We start from the raw sequence: 18,303 nt of genomic DNA, 5'->3' as shown, positions 1-18,303 counted from the left end.
GGGTCAGCTGGTCACTAGTACCTCCTGGGTAACAATCACATGGTACATTTATTAAAGTCACAACACACATATATTTACATGGGGGAAAACAACTGCAGGGGGCCCTGGGGACACTGAGAGACACTGCCTGACAGAGCAGGAGAGTACGGGGAAACACCATCCCATACTGGGCCACCTCTTAATTAACTCCTCCTCTTAATTAAAGTCGCCCTCGACTCCCATTCCTGGAGGACTGAGGACCGAAGTGTCCACTGGGGGTCAATGACAGTTCCTGGAGCATTTTTGTTCAATGTCCTTTCCAGGTCTAGGAAACACAGCAAAGAGTCCATATGCGCTCTAAACAGGTGGGGAGATCTTTGACCTTGTAATCTCCTTCACGACATTTTCCAACAACTATATACATAACAATTGGACAAGACATTTCGGATTGGGCTGCTTGAGGCTATCTACCCAATGCCTTGGCTACTGGGGTCCCTTGGTTTGATACACTTCCCCCCAGAACGCCATACATAGATTCTAGATTAACGGTTATATTCACGTTTGAGTACCTCTGTCACTACATGTGTGTTGTGAAGCTATCAGGAATACCTTCTGGCTAGTAAAGTATCCTGCACACTGGGACAGGAAAAACATTAGACATTCACATTATAGACATTGGTGGACTGGAAAATGTACAAAGCTACAGTCCTATCTAGACATGTTGACTGACTCATATACACATTACTGACTAAATTAGTGATAGTGTACCTACTATATTGGACTATGTGTGATACTTAACTTTTATTTGAATGAGAGTTAATCCTTGTATCTTGCTGAGAGTTGTCCTTGGGTGGACTTTTGGGACCTTCGCAACACCACTTCAGGAGAGCCTGCAATACTTGCGTCTTCTGGTGCTCTTGGTACAGTTGGAACTACGACTGGGTCTTCCTCAGTGAATTTTAGAGTTGGTACAGGGTCAGGACTGGCAGGATCTGGCGTCGCTGATTGTGATGTTGAAGAGACTGGTGACAGAGTCCACGCTTTGGAAACTGGCGCTTAGACTGGAGCCCACAGTGACAGGACTGGAGATGGAGTAGCAATTATTGTTGGTGGAACCGGCCCTGAGGCTGGGGAGACACAGAAGACCAGGCTGGCTTGGGAAAAATATAGGGAATTCCATAGATGGATGAATCCCCTCGCCTGGGACGTACTCTCTTGCAGGTCTGACAGCTGGAGGAGACGGTGCTTGGAGCACTGACAGATCTTCTTTTAGACACAGTTTGATTCGGTTGTGATGCCCAACTTGTGGCTCAAAGCCAGGCTTTTGCACCTCGTACACGTCAGAGTCTGGTTAGGGTAGGGCCGTCACCGTGTACTGTTCCTTCTCACAGATAGAGTCTAATTTATGGGTCCTTGGAAACTTTTGCAGCCACACTTTAGCGCACAATTGAAGCGGTTTGTCAGAGGCATGACGGTTGTAGTCCTGTTGCTGTCTTTGTTGAGCCTCACCCATCTTTTTGCTGACTATCTCCTTTGTTTCATGGATTCTTCTCTGGTGGTCTGAGACCCATTACAGGTAGGCTTGCGGAGAGTTATTAAACGGGGCCTGGAGCCCAAATGTCTTGTCTTTAGGCAGCTGCCCATGTTGCCCCATTATCAAGTAGAAAGGGGTGTACCCTGTAGAAAAATGGACGGTGTTGTTATAGATCTCCAAAAGTTTGGGTAACAGTCGGGGCCACTCTTCTTGTCTTGACACAGAGGCAGCTTGCAACATGTGGATAAAGACTTGATTGATGTGTTCACAGAGCCTGTTCCCCTGGGGGTGGTAAGCAGTAGTCCGGAGTTTCTTGCATGCATGAAATTGACACAGCTCTTGGAAGAGTTGGGCCTTGAAGGTCGTTCCACGGTCCGTTAGGGCAGATTTCGGACACCCAAGGGTTTGCACCCAATGGGAGTAGAACATCTGGGCCGCTGTCTTGGCTGTGAGATCTTTAACGGGTACAAAGACAACCCATTTGGAGTAGTGATCCACCATGGTGAGAGCATATGTGTACCCGGACCGGGTAGGAGACAACTTGATATGGTCTAGCACGACCAACTGGTTAGGCCTTTCACTCTGGATGGAATAGAGGGGTGCTCTGGTGTCCTTGCGCACATTCTTGGTGACATCACAGACTGCACATTCACTGCACCATTTCTCAATGTCGCTCCGCATTCCGATCCAGTAGAATCTGCTCTTGACTGTAGCTTCTGTCTTGTAGACTTCAAAGTTTCCTGACTGATCATGGTATGCTTTGAGGACCATCGTCGTGTCTCTTCGGGAACCAAAATCTGATGAAGTCGATCACCAGAGAACGGATCCAAAGAATTTTGGCGCAACAGTCCCTTCTGCACAAACAGTCATTTCCTCTTCCGCCACAGTCGTTTCAGCTCATAATCACACTGGGCCCGGCGTAGACCGGTTGGTATGTTCTTCGCCAGCAGGTAGTCCAACAGATCCCCCATGACTCGACTTTCATCTTGAAGAGTCTTCCCAGTGTATAGGTCTTCTTGGACCTTTTCGGACCTGAGTATGCAGTCCCCGAGGGCGGTCACAACATTTTAATTCCCAAACCATTGATAAAATTAGAGCATCTCCAGGTCTTCCCACACGTCTTCGACAGGGGGTTCTTCGCCGGGGGTCATCCGAGACAGTACTTTGGCATTGACATTCGACTTGCCGCTTCTGTACTTGATGGTGAAACTATAGATAACTAATCTTGAAGCCCACCTTTGTTCGATGGCACCCAGCTTGGCAGTGTTCAGATGGACCAACGGGTTATTATCTGTGTAGACATTTAATGGCGTGGCAGCCAAGTAGTCTTTGAACTTTTCAGTTGTGGCCCATACCAAAGTAAGAAGTTCTAATTTGAATGAGCTGTAGTTTGAATCGTTCTTCTCGGCTCCTCACAGGTTGCGACTGGCATAGGCCAATACCCGCTCCTACCTCCGAAACTGGCATCGGTATACAGCCGGAACAGCTGACTATAGTCTGTATACGCCAGGATGGGTGGTTCTGTCAGCAGTCATTTGAGAGCTCGGAATGCTGTCTCTTGCTGTTCGGCCCATTCAACAGGTAGTCTTCCGGCAAATCCCAGGAAGCTCCTGACATCTTTCACCGTGTGTAGGGCAGGCCAGTTCTTGACAACCACCCCCTTTTCAGGATTGGGCTGGACTCCCTCGGCGCTGACAACATGACCCAGGTAGTGTACCTGAGGTTTAACCTTTTCAGGACGCAGGGCGTAGGGATACGCCCTACATCCTGAGTCCTTTAGGATGCAGGGCGTATCCATACGCCTGTGGAAAATCGGTCCCCACCGCTAGCCGGTTGGGGACCGGAGCCGGAAGCCTGCTGAAATTGTTCAGCAGGCATTGCGGCATATCGCCCAGGGGGGTCATGATGACCCCCCATGTCGGCGATGGGCGCAGATCGCTGGACAATTTTACCAGGTTTACCAGCTGACCAATCAGGGCACCTGCTGCGGGTGTCACTCCCGCAACATGCCCCGCCCCTCTTCCGGAGGACGTGAGCGGGTGCGGGAAGTGAACCCCGGCAGCTGGGGACCCCGATCCCCGGCATCCCTGTTGGGATTGGGGCCCCAGGAGCGGTGAGGGACTGACCTGAAGCGGCGGCTTGCAGCAGTAGGAGGTGAGTGAGAGCCTCCTGCTGTTGCTTAGCAACAGCTCCCAGCAGGTGACATTAATGACTCCCTTGATGTGACCCCTTTGGGTAATGTTGTCCTCCCACCAGGGCTCAGGAGGACTCGTACTGAATCCTTCAGCCACTTGGGCTGCACTCTGTCTGGCCACCATTCGTACCGTTAAGATGTCCATCGACTCCATGAGATACAACCGGGCTACTGGGGTGTATTTGGGTAGCACAGTAGCATCATCAGACAAGTTGACTAACCTGACTGGAACTCTCACGTTGGTAACAGTGACAAGGCTTCTCGCAGCTCAAACAAGAGGGTGGTCTTCTAGTTGCAAAGGCTCCAGCAGAGCTTGATAGTCTCTATTCTTGACTCCGGGATGTGCACAACACCAGACAATAGTCTCTTTGTGAGGTTGCATGGTCACCGACCTGATGTCTTTTATTCGCACTCTGCAGATTTCACCTTGCTTGTTGACAAACTTCCGCTCCACTTGTAGAACCTTCAAGTCGTGCTGCGCAGCCAGCTGGCCTGAAGGGGACATGTGGGGAAGAGAGACATGCAAAGCATCTACTATGTCAACAAAGCAATTTTTCAGAATATTCATCCCCAAGATAAACTCAGCAGACCCCTTATCTGTCACATTAGTTACAATCACTCCCTGCCCGCTAAGTACACTCTCTCCTAACTGAATAGTTGGTTCCCAGTATCCATGTCTGGGGACTGGTTCCCATTGCCCGCAACTACTCTGAAGTTAACATCCTCCAGTTCACACAATAAACTAGCATTCCAATGTTGATAGAAAACGTTTTTAGGTATAGTAGACACTTGTGACACTGTATCTATCAACTCCTCCAATGGTACACCTTCTACAATAATTTTTACATAGGGGCAGGAGGCGACATAAAGTGAGAGTCCTGACTTAGGTCGTTCTGGGATTGGACCTGTTTTCCTGATGGCCGGTCCGCGACCTCAGGAGAAATCTGTTTAAATCCCAACACTGCGTTTTCCAATGTCTGGATTTGTTACAATGGGTACAAAAGGGTCTTTGACTCCCTGAGGGTCTACTAGGTGGAGGGTTGTGGGGGTTGAAATTGCGGGGAGCAGGAGCAAGGTTTTCTATGCAGGGGCGGTTCACGGTCAGGTGGAGCGGACCGGGTGGTAAGCTTCTTCAAGGCCTTAGTCAACAGTTCAATGTCCTGCCTGACAATCTGTAAATCAGAGGTGGCGGTGAGTGGCAAAACCGGTGACACTGGGGTGGGGACTAGGAGATGGAGGTGGTATAGGTTTGGCTACCGCCCCTAGTGGTTCTTGGACAGGTGGACAAGCTCCCTCTAACTCAGTCCCATACTCAATCATTTGGATAGCTAGTATTTTGAAAGCGGGGAATGACATATTGGGATTTTGGACTGCTAACATTCTCAGCTAGGCTTTGTCCCACTTATTAAGATCCCCATAAACAAATCTGTCTAGTAACACTTTATTGCCCTGCTCGGGAGTTACACCATCTAGTTTTTGGACAGTCTCAAGGGCATTGTGTAGGATGGAGAATGTGACTCAAATACCTGATACATTAATGTTGTTGTCACTTGATGCCGAAAAGGCATTTGACAGGGTGGACTGGGGGTTCATGAATGCTGTCCTCATACAGATAGGACTGGGCCCTGCAATGCTGGGACGAATCTTGGCCCTGTATGATAACCCCCAGACGAGGGTGCGAATTAACGGCTCCCTTTCATCTCCCATTCCAATCCGGAACGGTACGAGACAGGGGTGCCCTCTCTCCCCCTTGCTTTATGTTCTGTGCATGGAACACCTGCTGATTACCCTAAGATCGAACCCTGCGATCACTGGGTTTCGACAAGGGGTGGAGAGTCACACCTGCTCGGCGTTCGCGGATGATTTGCTCCTTTACGTCACGGACCCTCGGGTCTCCCTGCCAGCTATATTGCAGACCATAGAGACATACTCTCACTTTAGAAACCATAAAATCAATCTGACCAAAAGTGTTGCCCTCAATGTGACCTTTCCTGAGGAATTGGTGACCCGACTTAAGGAAGCCCACCCTTTCAGATGGTCCTCCACATCCATCAACTATCTGGGTGTCCAGGTGCCCGCGAATCTATCAGACTGTTATGCCCTTAACTTTCAACCTTTGCTGTCTACGATTGAGGGGGACTTGGGGAGATGGACGAGGGGTACCTTCTCATGGTTGGGTAGAGCGAACATCCTTAAAATGAATGTTCTCCCGAGGCTCCTCTACCTATTCCAGACTGTGCCTGTAACCCTCCCTCCCGCATTCTTTAAAAAGATAAACAAGCTGTTTAGGGACTTTATCTGGGCAAACAGGCCGTCAAGGATAGCCAGGCAAGTCTTAACGAGACGTAAGCTGGCGGGGGGCCTGGCGGTCCCGGACAGTCAGGCCTACTATGTTGCAGCCACTCTGGTGAGATTCCTGGACCTCTTTCACGGTCACGCGTCCAAGAGGTGGGTGGGATCCGAGTTGGGGACTAGCAAACAGCTGGCCGCCTTCCCCTGGTTGCCCCCTGATGCTCTGTCCTGGGAATACATCCGCACTCTGCCCTGGGTGTTGAGGGAATTGGTCACGACCTATAGGCGCTATATAACGAAAATTGAGCTAATTGTGCCAGGTGGACCCCTGACCCCGGTCCCCGGCAACCCCCTCTTCATTCCTGGTTTGCACCGTACTGACGTTTTAGGGATGACGGGACGAGGGTTCCTCCCGATTAACACCTTCTTGGACGGAACGAGACTGAAACCCTATGAGACACTGGTCCCTGAACGCTCCCGTACACCGCTAGTTCAGATGCAATACCTACAACTAGATCATTTTATCCAGACCATGGGACAGACCCTGTTCCTGGCAAGACCGCTCTCGCCTTTGGAACAGATGTGCGTCTCTGACTCCGCGCCCCTCAGGCCTGTCTCACAAATTTATCGCTTACTTATGGATAGGGTTGAGCAATCGCCTCCAAGGTATGTGGGGGCGTGGGAGTCGGAGCTACACATGACCTTTGCACCCTCGGACTGGACGACTGCTTTTACCATGTGTCAATATCATGTAGGGCGCAGGAGACTAACTTTAAATTACTATCCCGGTGGTACAGGGTTCCTTCTACTCTACACCGCATGTACCCCACTGTACCGGACTTGTGTTGGCGTTGTGGCGCACCTGGTGGAACGATGACCCATATTTGGTGGTCATGCCCCTCACTGGCTCGTTTCTGGGAGATGGTGGTTGCCCGCATCGCCTCCATAACTGGTGTGACTTACATGAACCACCCAAAAACCCTCCTTCTTTCCATACTACCCGCTACTAGGAGAACCCCTTCTAGGGCATTGGCACACTTCCTCCTCATGACAGCGAGAACTGTCATACCCAGACATTGGAAAGACCCCTGCCCCCCGACCATTTCTAAATGGTACAGGGAGGTACTCTTCTTGTGCCGTATGGAGGAACTGATGGCAGACTCCTCAGGTAGACAGGAGAAATACACTGCGATTTGGCTTCCCTGGCTCACTTTTGTTAACTCGCCCCTCTACACAGCGGATGATGGTGCCTGAGAGGGGTGAGGTAGCTCTCTCGTGGACCGGGGCCGGAGTGTCGGGGTGGTGGCTGTGCCCTTGAGTAGAGATTCAAGTGAGTACCCGAGTCCTGATGTTTCTTTCTCCTTCTCTTCTAACCCTCCATATTTCTCCCCTTGTCGTCTTTCCCTGCTCTTTTCCTTTACCCTTTCTTTTTCGTTTAACTGACATTTATCTCTTCCTAAACACATTAGGATATAGGGACATGTTTATTGAATGTTTAACTACTTGTTTGATCTACTACAACCTATTGCTATCCACGGGATTGTATATTGCCCTCAGATGACATTGCTTTCCTATTGATACTTTGTACCAGATGTTCATTGCCTTATCTTTTTTATGCTGTTTTTTCTTTTGTTTCGACTGCTGAGGATTCACATTGAGTACTTTATCAATGCTCTTTGATACTGTTTGTTTATTGCTTACTTAATAAAATTCTTTTGAATATAAAAAAAATAAAAGTCTGATCAACACAAAAATGGTACCCATAAAAACTTCAGAACACAGGGCAAAAAATTAGCCCTCATACCGGCCCGTACGTGGAAAAATAAAAAAAGTTACAGGGCGTCAGAAGATGACAATTTTAAACGTATACATTTTCCTGCATGTAGTTATGATTTTTTTCAGAAGTGCGACAAAATCAAACCTATATAAGTAGGGTATCATTTTAACCGTATGGACCTACAGAATAAAGATAAGGTGTAATTTTGACCAAAAAATGCACTGCGTAGAAACGGAAGCCCCCAAAATTTAGAAAATGAAATTTTTTCTTCAATTTTGTCGCACAATTATTTTTTTGCCGTTTCGCCGTGGATTTTTTGGTAAAATGACAAATGTCACTGCAAAGTAGAATTGGTGGCGCAAAAAATAAGCCATTGTATGGATTTTTAGGTGCAAAATTGAAAGCCTTATGATTTTTAGATAGTGATGAGGAAAAAATGAAAATGGAAAAACGCTGAGTCCTTAAGGGGTTAAACGAAAAACTTGTCCAAAATAAGTAGTAAATTCCTCTCTATATTTTGTCATGTGATAATCCTGTGTAAGTGTTTCCATATATGTAATGGTGCTTCTGTATAAGGTTGTCCATGTAAGTTGTAAACATGTGCATGAATGCAACTCTGCAATTAGTGATGGTAAATGTGTATGTACTTGTGTACTACTTGGGGTGACTACTGTATATGAGGGTAGGGGGTCCATGGGAATAAATCAGATCTCTCTCTTATAATTAAAAGTTGGAACACCCTGATTATCAAAAAATCAGATTCTAAATCTGACATGTACGCTGTACAAATGCATATATCTATGGATTAAAAGGGGTTAAAATTAATCTGACACCTGTTTTACTCGCACTAAACCCAATTCACAAGGTTACAGTGCAGATTAATCAAATTAAAATAATGTATTACTCACCTGGATTCATGGTTCCGTTCTGGAGATACAAACTATAGTAGCCCCCGTTGCTAATATGTTAATTAATGGAGACGGAAACCGATATTCCAAGTTTCCCTGCCTCCACCCCCCCCCCCCTGCTTCCCCCCTTCTCTATGAATATTTATGAGGTGAGCAGGAAAGTGGGAGCAGAGAGAATGGAGGCAGGGAAGCTCAGAACACTGGCTTCTGCCTCCATTTCACCAAGGGTGTTCATATAGAATGTATCTCCGGGCCATGGATCTAGGTCAGGAATACATCATTTTAATCCTGTTAACCTGCACTATAACCCAGTTAATTCGGTTTAGTGCTGGTGAAACAGGTGTCAAATTCACTTAAACAAGATTAAACCTTTCACAAAGCCTGTAGTTGGAGAGGCATATTTTTAAATAGACTTCCTGGTTCTGATATAGTACCTTTGCAGTGAGTTTAGTACTGGCACCGTATGTATAAATAAACTTAGAGGGGTATTCCGGTGAATTAACCCTTTGTATATCCACTTTGGGAGGGGAATAATTAAAAGACCAACCCTCTCTTACCTTCATTGCTCCAGCACTGCCACTGGAATCACAGAACTGTTGTTCAGCTTCTCTGGGTTTGGTTGACTTATAAGCTGCTAATCACCAAACCAGGAAGTGCCAGACATTGGTTGCCAAATTCTGTAATTCTGATGGCAGCATGTGAGCAAGGAAGGTAAGAGAGAGTTGTGTTTTTTGTTGTTGTCCCATTATTGAGGGTTAATTTATCATAGCACCTCTTTAATTGACCTCTTTAGGATGAAGGGCATACCTGTATGTCCTTGTCCCGCTCCCCTTCCATAACGCTGGGTCAGGAGCTGAGCCTGCATTATAGCGGGGTGGTCCCATCGGCTATCAGACGCTGGACCTGTGGCTACTGTCAGACATCACTGATAGCAGTGATGTCTTGCATTAACCCCTTAGACGCCACAATTAAAGTTGATCACTGTGTCTTAAATGTTAAAAAATACATCCGGCAGCTCAGCGGAGCTGATCGGTACCACCACAGTGAAAATGCAGTGTCCCGATCAGCTGAGAGGATGGTGGGAAGGCCCTTACCTGCCTCCTTGCCATCCAATTGGTGCTCTGATGCTCCAGGAAGCCTCAGCAGGCTGGAGCAATCAAGCACCGATAGCGCTGATCAATGCTATGCTATGGCATGGCATTGAACAGTGTTTGTAATCTAAAGATTGCATGTAATAGTCTCCTATGGGGACTAAAAAATAGTGTAAAAAAATAGTGTAAAAAAAATTGTTAATAAATGTGATTTAACCCCTTCCCTAATAAAAGTTTGAGTCACCCCCTTTTCCCATTAAAAAAAAATATGTAAACAAAATTAAATGTAAACATTTGTGGTATGCCATGGCAAAAAAACCTGACCTGATGGCACCCCTTAGGGTTATAGTGAAATTATTGAAAATTGCTTCAAAGGGGTACTCCGGAGGAAAATCAACCAGTTGATTTGAAAATAATTGTTTTCCACTGGAGTACCCCTTTAAATCTTTTGATCCATCTTACATACTCTACTTTTATGACCTTTACAGAGACCTTTACAGAAACCCTCTCATTTTACTTACAGCTAGTCATTTTCTATTGGATTTCTGATCTCATCTTCAGTTCTACCTTCTCACTATATCTTTTCTGCCATTGGTTATCCATACCTACACATCAGAATTATTTTCTATATTCCTACCTGTCATTGTTAGCATCCTTAACCAAAGATCTACATCTGTGTCATAAGTTTTTCAACTGTTAAACAGGTTTTTCCACGTTATGTACTGTGTCAAGTTTTATCCCTCCCACTCCTGAGAGAACAAAAATACCTTGAGGGTGAGAAATGATATAGGGACCAACACTTACCGTCTATCACATTAGAATGTCTCTTCATAGAATTATACTGCCTCTCACAGTCATTCTGCTGGGTAAGTCCTTTCTGTATTTTATATTAACTGTACAATAACTTGTATTATTGTTGCCGACTTCATTATGATTTAAAGCAGTCATTAAAAACTTGGACCTGTCTTTAAAGCTGATTATCGCATAGTGTGCTCTGTGGACAGCACAGGTTCTTTTATGAAAAATGACAGCAGCACTTTTTATGTTTCCCCCTATGTATGCCTATGTGTATTTCCACACCATATTATATTATTATTTTTAGTTAATTATTATTATACATTTTTTTTATAGGTGATTTTTATTGGGGTAGGGGGGTATTATGTATATTTTAAAAACCTTTTTTTTTGTACACTGCACAGTCAGATCTGTGATCTCCTAGTTCAGTTTTTTACTATAGCGCCTATGGGTTTTAATGACCAGCAGCAGAGTGAGCTTTTATGCCAGGCATTGGTGCCAGCTGCAGATAGAAACTGGCACTCACTGTGTATGGAGTAGGCTTGACTCCAAAGCATGCTTCATATTCCCTGAATGCATCGTCTGCCTTACATGTACAGAAGAAGTTGCCAAGCGGTTAATTACACTATAATGTCCAGTATGCTGTGTATATAAGGAGAATAGGTTTTGTATATAATTTAACTCACGTTCATGCATACAGTATAGCACATAAAATCTCAGCAAATGAATATAAAAGCGCAGGAGGCAACATATATTCATATCTTGTGTTTTAATTTGGCAACTTTAAAGATGTTTAAGTCAGGACAAGTTTCCTTGGAACTCTGGTGCTTCTTGGCTGCCATGCCAGTGAAGTTACATGACTACCACTCTATGTACCACAAACTGTTACTAGTTTTAATTTTGCCGCTGCCTCTAGAACCCAAAGAACAATTTGATTTAGACAATGGAGCATGACAATCCCTTTAGCTCTGCCTCACCTAGTGAATTTGAGGTATATGGGGGAAGTTTCTCGTGCAGGGCCATTCTTATTAGGGCGTCCACCCTGCCTATGTTTAGGGATAGTTTATAGGGCATTTCCTTAGGGCAGAACAGGTAGTGGGAACTCATACATTAGGCCTTCTGTTCCCAGGTTCTTTCCCTTTTCTCTCCCTATACCCTATTCTTCACTTTAGGTATTCATATCTCCTCATCCGTGCGTACACATTGACCTGTTGTGGGTTTGTATTTAGTGCTTTGTCCAGTTGGATGTAGTATGATCACTATACTATGATACTATGTACTATCTGCACTGATATCTGTGGCTTTGTTTTGTGCAGCTATTTGTTTAGCTTATGGTGGTTTTTCTAAATATTAAGTTGGTAAAATCATAAAGCTTACATTTAGTGATATTTTGTTCAACAACACCAGTGATTTCTTTGATTCAAGAATTTCTGTTGAAGAAAGTATATATATATATATATATATATATATATATATTTTTTTTTTTACCTATAAAAGTCTATTGGGAAAAAAGTGCCATTGCTAAAGGGTGAAAAAATACCACAACCAAAAAAGCCATGTAGGTATGGCATGTCATATTTTCCTATTGACTCCTAGCTTACATCTAGCTACGGTGTTTTGGCCCCTAAAAAAAAAGCTATGCATTAACAATGACCTTCTTTACTGTGTTTTTACAGAAAACCAAAAACCTGGTATGTCGGAATCAACCCTAACAGCCATAACTATTTACTTTTATGTAGACATAAATGCATAAGGCGCTGTGGGGTGTTTTTTTGGGGGGAAGGGGGGGGGGGGATTTTCCAAGGCTTGAATGCCTGTTTTCTAAATTAGAAAAGTCACAAATGTTTGCACAAGCCCCATTTTGCTCAAAACAAGCTTTCTGGTGTAAGCACATATGCTTTTTTAGGTGCAGTTTTGCCACTAACATAGGTAAACATTTCATGTAAATAAACTTTCAGCATCAGTGTAATGCATAAATGAAACATTTGTGCAATTGTTATGCGCGCCTCTTAGCGATTACCGATAACACATTCACTGTATTGTACAGGTTATTTTGATTACAAGGATATTAAATGTGTTATCTACTGTGTTGTGAGCTTTATTTAATATAATTGTTATGATTCGGCTAGCTGGATGTGGATCCTCTGTGTCAGCGAGGGATGGCGTGGACCTTGTCGGTGGACCGGTTCTAGGGTTGCTTCTGGTATTCACCAGAGCCCGCCGCAAAGCGGGATGGTCTTGCTGCGGCGGTAGCAACCAGGTCGTATCCACCGGTAACGGCTCAACCTTGCTGACTCCTGAGAAGGCGTTGGACAGAAGGACTAGGCAGAGGCAAGGTCAGACGTAGCAGAAGGTCGGGGCAGGCGGCAAGGTTCGTAGTCAATAGCAACAGCAAGAGGTCAGGTACACTGGTAAGGCAAACACTGTAACGCTTTCTCTGGCACAAAGGCAACAAGATCCGGCAAGGAAGTGAAGGGGAAGTGAGGTAATATACACAGGGAGCAGGTGGAAGCTAATTACACTGATTGGGCCAGGCACCAAAATTGGTGCACTGGCCCTTTAAATCTTAGAGAGCTGGCACGTGCGCGCCCTAAGGAGCGGAGCCGCGCGCGCCAGGACGTGACAGAAGGGGACCGGGACAGGTGAGCGACTTGGGATGCGATTCGCGAGCGGGCGCGTCCCGCTATGCGAATCGCAACCCCGCCGGCAGAGTCAGTGCAGCGCTCCCGGTCAGCGGGTCTGACTGGGGTGCTGCAGAGAGAGGAACGCCGCGAGCGCTCCGGGGAGGAGCAGGGACCCGGAGCGCTCGGCGTAACAGTACCCCCCCCCCCCTTAGGTCTCCCCTTCTTTTTGTCCGGTTGTCGCTCCACCAGGGACGAGGACTTTGGGAGGGATTGTAGAGTCTCCTTCTGGAGGACAGAGAAGTCCTGGGTATACATATCAATGGCAGGCAGTACAGAAGGAGTGGGAATGGGGAGGGGGGGCAGAGGGTGAAGCTTGGTACGGGGCAGAGTGTTACCAGGACGGAGGCTACGAGGAGGCAAAGCATAGTCCTTGGGAAGACCAGGTGTAGGAGGATGCACTGAGGCTTGCCTGACGGGACTGGGAGCAGACGTGAGGCATTTTTTGTGGCAAGAAGCACCCCAGCACTTGATTTCCCCGGTGGTCCAGTCAAGGGTAGGAGAGTGGGGTTGGAGCCATGGCAGACCGAGGAGGACTTCAGAGGTGCAGTTGGGCAAAACAAAAAGTTCAATTTTTTCGTGATGCAGTCCAATGCTCATGGGCAGGGGTTCTGTGCGGTAACGCACAGTTGTCACGATTCGGCTTACAGGTTGTGGATCCACTGTGTCAGCGAGGGATTGGCGTGGACCGTGCTGGTGGACCGGTTCTAAGTGGCTACTGGTGTTCACCAGAGCCCGTCGCAAAGCGGGATGGTCTTGCTGCGGCGGTAGCAACCAGGTCGTATCCACTAGCAATGGCTCAACCTCGCTGACTGCTGAGAATGCGTGGGACAGAAGGACTAGGCAGAGGCAAGGTCAGACGTAGCAGAAGGTCGGGGCAGGCGGCAAGGTTCGTAGTCAATATGGATAACAGGAGATCAGGTAACACAGGCTTGGACAACACTAAACGCTTTCACTGGCACAAGGCAACAAGATCCGGCAAGGGAGTGCAGGGGAAGTGATGTGATATAGCCACACCACATCACAGGGACAAGCGGAGGCCAGGAGCGGGCACTTGCTGCGGAGGAGATGCAGGAGCTGGCGGAGGAGATGGTTGCTGCTGTAGCTGTGGCAGAAGTTGCTGTAGCATGGCGGTCAACTGCGACAGCTGCTGTCCTTGTTGGGCGAACTGTTGTCCAAGTTGCTCAATCTGTTGGGACTGCTGGGCGACCACCGTGGTAAGGTCAGCGACAACTGGCAGTAGGACCTCAGCGGGATTCATGGCCGGATCTACTGTTATGATTCGGCTAGCTGGATGTGGATCCTCTGTGTCAGCGAGGGATGGCGTGGACCGTGTCGGTGGACCGGTTCTAGGGTTGCTACTGGTATTCACCATAGCCCGCCGCAAAGCGGGATGGTCTTGCTGCGGCGGTAGCAACCAGGTCGTATCCACCGGCAACGGCTCAACCTCGCTGACTGCTGAGAAGGCGAGTGACAGAAGGACTAGGCAGAGGCAAGGTCAGACGTAGCAGAAGGTCAGGGCAGGCGGCAAGGTTCATAGTCAATAGCAACAGCAAGAGGTCAGGTACACTGGTAAGGCAAACACTGTAACGCTTTCTCTGGCACAAAGGCAACAAGATCCGGCAAGGAAGTGAAGGGGAAGTGAGGTAATATACACAGGGAGCAGGTGGAAGCTAATTACACTGATTGGGCCAGGCACCAAAATTGGTGCACTGGCCCTATAAATCTTAAAGAGCTGGCGCGCGCGCGCCCTAAGGAGCGGAGCCGCGCGCGCCAGGACGTGACAGCTGGGGATCGGGACAGGTGAGTGACTTGGGATGCGATTCGCGAGCGGGCGCGTCCCGCTATGCGAATCGCATCCCCGCCGGCAGAGTCAGTGCAGCGCTCCCGGTCAGCGGGTCTGACCGGGGCGCTGCAGAGAGAGGAACGCCGCGAGCGCTCCGGGGAGGAGCAGGGACCCGGAGCGCTCGGCGTAACAATAATTAGTTAAAATGTGTTTATTATTCTTGTTTTGTAGCATTATTTTTTAGTAAATTACCAAAAATAGAAATGAAACTTCAGCCAATCGATGGGTGTGTTGAGAGTCAACCCTTAACAATCAGACTATCAATATAAGATATCAAGATCCGGAAACCGATTTATTATGACTTCTTAATTGCAGATATACAATGTTATTCCTTTCCAGATAAATGTCACTCTGTAAACAACTGCAGTTACAATGATTTACTACAGATTGTGAAAAAACTCCCAAGTTCTGATGTGCGGCCAGTGAAGAACTGGAAAACTCCTACCACTGTCTTTATTGACCTGTCCCTGTATACAATCGTCAATTTGGTGAGAATGTATTTATTATTGTCTTATTTGGTGAAGAGATGCATTCTAGGTACTGCTTAGACAATTTTGGGAATTTTTTATATAGCTTATGAGAGGCACTTCTACGAGGACTGGCTAATTGGTGGCCCTTCATTTACACAAAATGTATAAAACTAATATTGACTTGAAAAACAATAGGTATAATATAATGTAGATGTTTAGCAAATTCTCTTTGGTAAGTAAGTGAAATAAACCCTTTGGAATTACATAGATTTCTGCATTGATTACTTGTTACTACTGCAAAAATAACCTTATATTTTATTAAATGGGTAGTCATCTGCAAAAACTGTTTTTCTACTAGACAGTAACATTGTGGCCCTCATTTACTAAGAATGAAATGTAGTTTTCTTTGTGGTTTTTTCTCAGGTATTTTCCACAATGTTTACTAATTTTCTCAACATTTTGCTTTTTTTTTCAAATGCCTTGAGCTGTTGGGTTTTGCAGAGCTCAATTCCACCACATTTAGTGTTGGAACATTTGTAAATTTGTTAGGATTTTTTTCAATTGTTGGGACATTCCCCTTTTTCATTAACTACACCCTTTTTCTAGGTTTTTTGAGTAAATTAGAGAATTAGTAGGATTTTTTTTTTGGGGGGGGGGGGGGGGGGGAATTCTGGCGTGACACATGCAACATAAAAAACCCTACAAAATCTACTCTGAAAAGACTTAATAAATGAGGCTATATATATATATATATATATATATATATATATACATTGATTTTAAGCAATTGTATATTTTTGGGTGAAAAAAGTTGTCTTGTTCCTGTAGCTATTACCTGTATGTCTCTGTGCAGAGGCAAAATACAGCAAGTGTGGGTGAGACAAGCAGAGCTCTGTGCACTGAGGCTTCATGACACACCCTGGGCTCACACAGCAGGCTGATTGCCAGGCTGGGAGCATGCACAGAGCCCTGCATATCCTGCCCACACTTTCATATTTTGTCTCTGCACAGAGGCAATAGCTGCAGGTAGAGCAAAGCTTTTTTTTCTTGCAAAAATACACATTTTTTTTTTTAACCAATGTATATTATAAACATACAGTGGGGCAAAAAAGTATTTAGTCAGCCACCAATTGTGCAAGTTCTCCCACTTAAAAAGATGAGAGAGGCCTGTAATTTTCATCATAGGTATACCTCAACTATGAGAGACATACTGAGAAAAAAAAATCCATAAAATCACATTGTCTGATTTTTAAAGAATTTATTTGCAAATTATGGTGGAAAATAAGTATTTGGTCACCTACAAACAAGAAAGATTTCTGGCTCTCACAGACCTGTAACTTCTTCTTTAAGAGTCTCCTCTGTCCAGCACTCATTATCTGTATTAATGGCACCTGTTTGTACTTGTTATCAGTACAAAAGACACCTGTCCACAACCTCAAACAGTCACACTCCAAACTCCACTATGGCCAAGACGAAAGAGCTGTCGAAGGATACCAGAAACACGTCCCCACGTCCTAGTGATGTGAAGTCACACATCCCCTGAGTGCTGTGCTCTGTATGCAGAGCGCATGCGCTGAAGATTTTACACAGCTGTCACATCCTGACGACGTGAGAGCTGTACGTCCCCGGAGAGCGTTCTGCGCAGTGTAACTGCACATGCGCTGGGCCCTCGCTACAGAAGTAGGGAGGGCCCGGCGCATGCGCAGTTACACTGTGCAGAGTGCTTTCCAGGGATGCACAGCTCTCATGTCATCAGGATGTGACAGCTGCATTAGATATTCAGCACTGTGCTCAAGGGGCGTGTGACTCCATGTCACTAGGATGTGGGTGACGTGGAGTTCAAGAAAATGCATATGCGAATTAGGGGGGCGGACTTATGCACTTATGACTGCCGGCAGGGGACATGCCTGCAGAGCGCATCTAAAGGGGGTGAATTATGGGGCTTTACTGGATGAAAACTCGACGGCAACTCCTCTTCACCCACACTATAACCCAGTGTATTGGGTTTAGTGTGGGTGAACTTGCTGACAGTTTTCCTTTAAAGGGGTTGTCCCAGCTCATCTGATTACCTCTCTCTTTCTTTCTCTCTCTTTCTGCTGTCAGTTCACACTCCAGGATGGGCTGGGGTCAGAGGCAGGTCATTTTCCTGTGTGCTTCTGTGCCGGACAGCTCCCAAGCTAAAGCCCTGTCCCTGCAACTGTCAGACATAATGACTGTGATAAGATAGGGAATGATGTCATACCGCATCTAAAGCAGAGCTTGTGGACAGGAACCATGACCAGCAACTGTGAACAATAGAGTAGATAAGAAGAGATATCTGCAGAACAAGGCAAGTTTGCTAAATGAAGCCAATTGCAAACCCCTTTATGCTGCCATACTCTACACATAAAGACATGATTAAGGATATGGGAATACCCCTTTTATTACCTGTATATCCCCCCCCCCCTTTTAGCAGCAATAAATGTCATCAAACATATTTAGTACCTGCAAATAGAAAAAACTTATTTGAACTATTCTCATGTACAGTGTTTTAATACACTATTGTTTAAATTGTTTCCTTAAATCAGCCCAAAACCACAGTGCCTCCTCCACCATGCTTCACAAGTGGGATGAGGTTTTTGTGTTGATGTGCTGTGTTCTTTTATTCTGCAATTATACCATTTTGTATTTGTGCTGAAAAGTTCTACTTTTGTCCCATCTGCCCAACTGCCTACTATGCCACACAGACCCCTCAGT

The 18,303-nt window shown here is 46.1% G+C and overlaps 1 protein-coding gene across 2 annotated transcripts in view; it reads left to right on the top strand.

Annotated features, from left to right (window-relative positions):
- LOC130276634 (5-hydroxytryptamine receptor 3A-like) overlaps nt 1-18,303 on the top strand; it is a 72,282-nt gene that overhangs the window by 20,629 nt on the left and 33,350 nt on the right. The window contains exons 2-3 of one of the 2 annotated variants that reach the window (XM_056526280.1): nt 10,480-10,641; nt 15,437-15,585. In XM_056526280.1, the coding sequence (XP_056382255.1) occupies nt 10,596-10,641; nt 15,437-15,585 (195 nt within the window). In that variant the 5' untranslated portion in view covers nt 10,480-10,595. Of the gene's footprint in view, nt 1-10,472; nt 10,642-15,436; nt 15,586-18,303 lie in introns of those variants that run through there. The other variant, XM_056526279.1, reaches the window with a different exon arrangement.

Source organism: Hyla sarda, chromosome 6 (assembly GCF_029499605.1).
Source record: "Hyla sarda isolate aHylSar1 chromosome 6, aHylSar1.hap1, whole genome shotgun sequence".
Taxonomy (NCBI): Eukaryota; Metazoa; Chordata; class Amphibia; order Anura; family Hylidae; genus Hyla; species Hyla sarda.
This window is presented reverse-complemented; position numbering and strand designations above follow the sequence as displayed.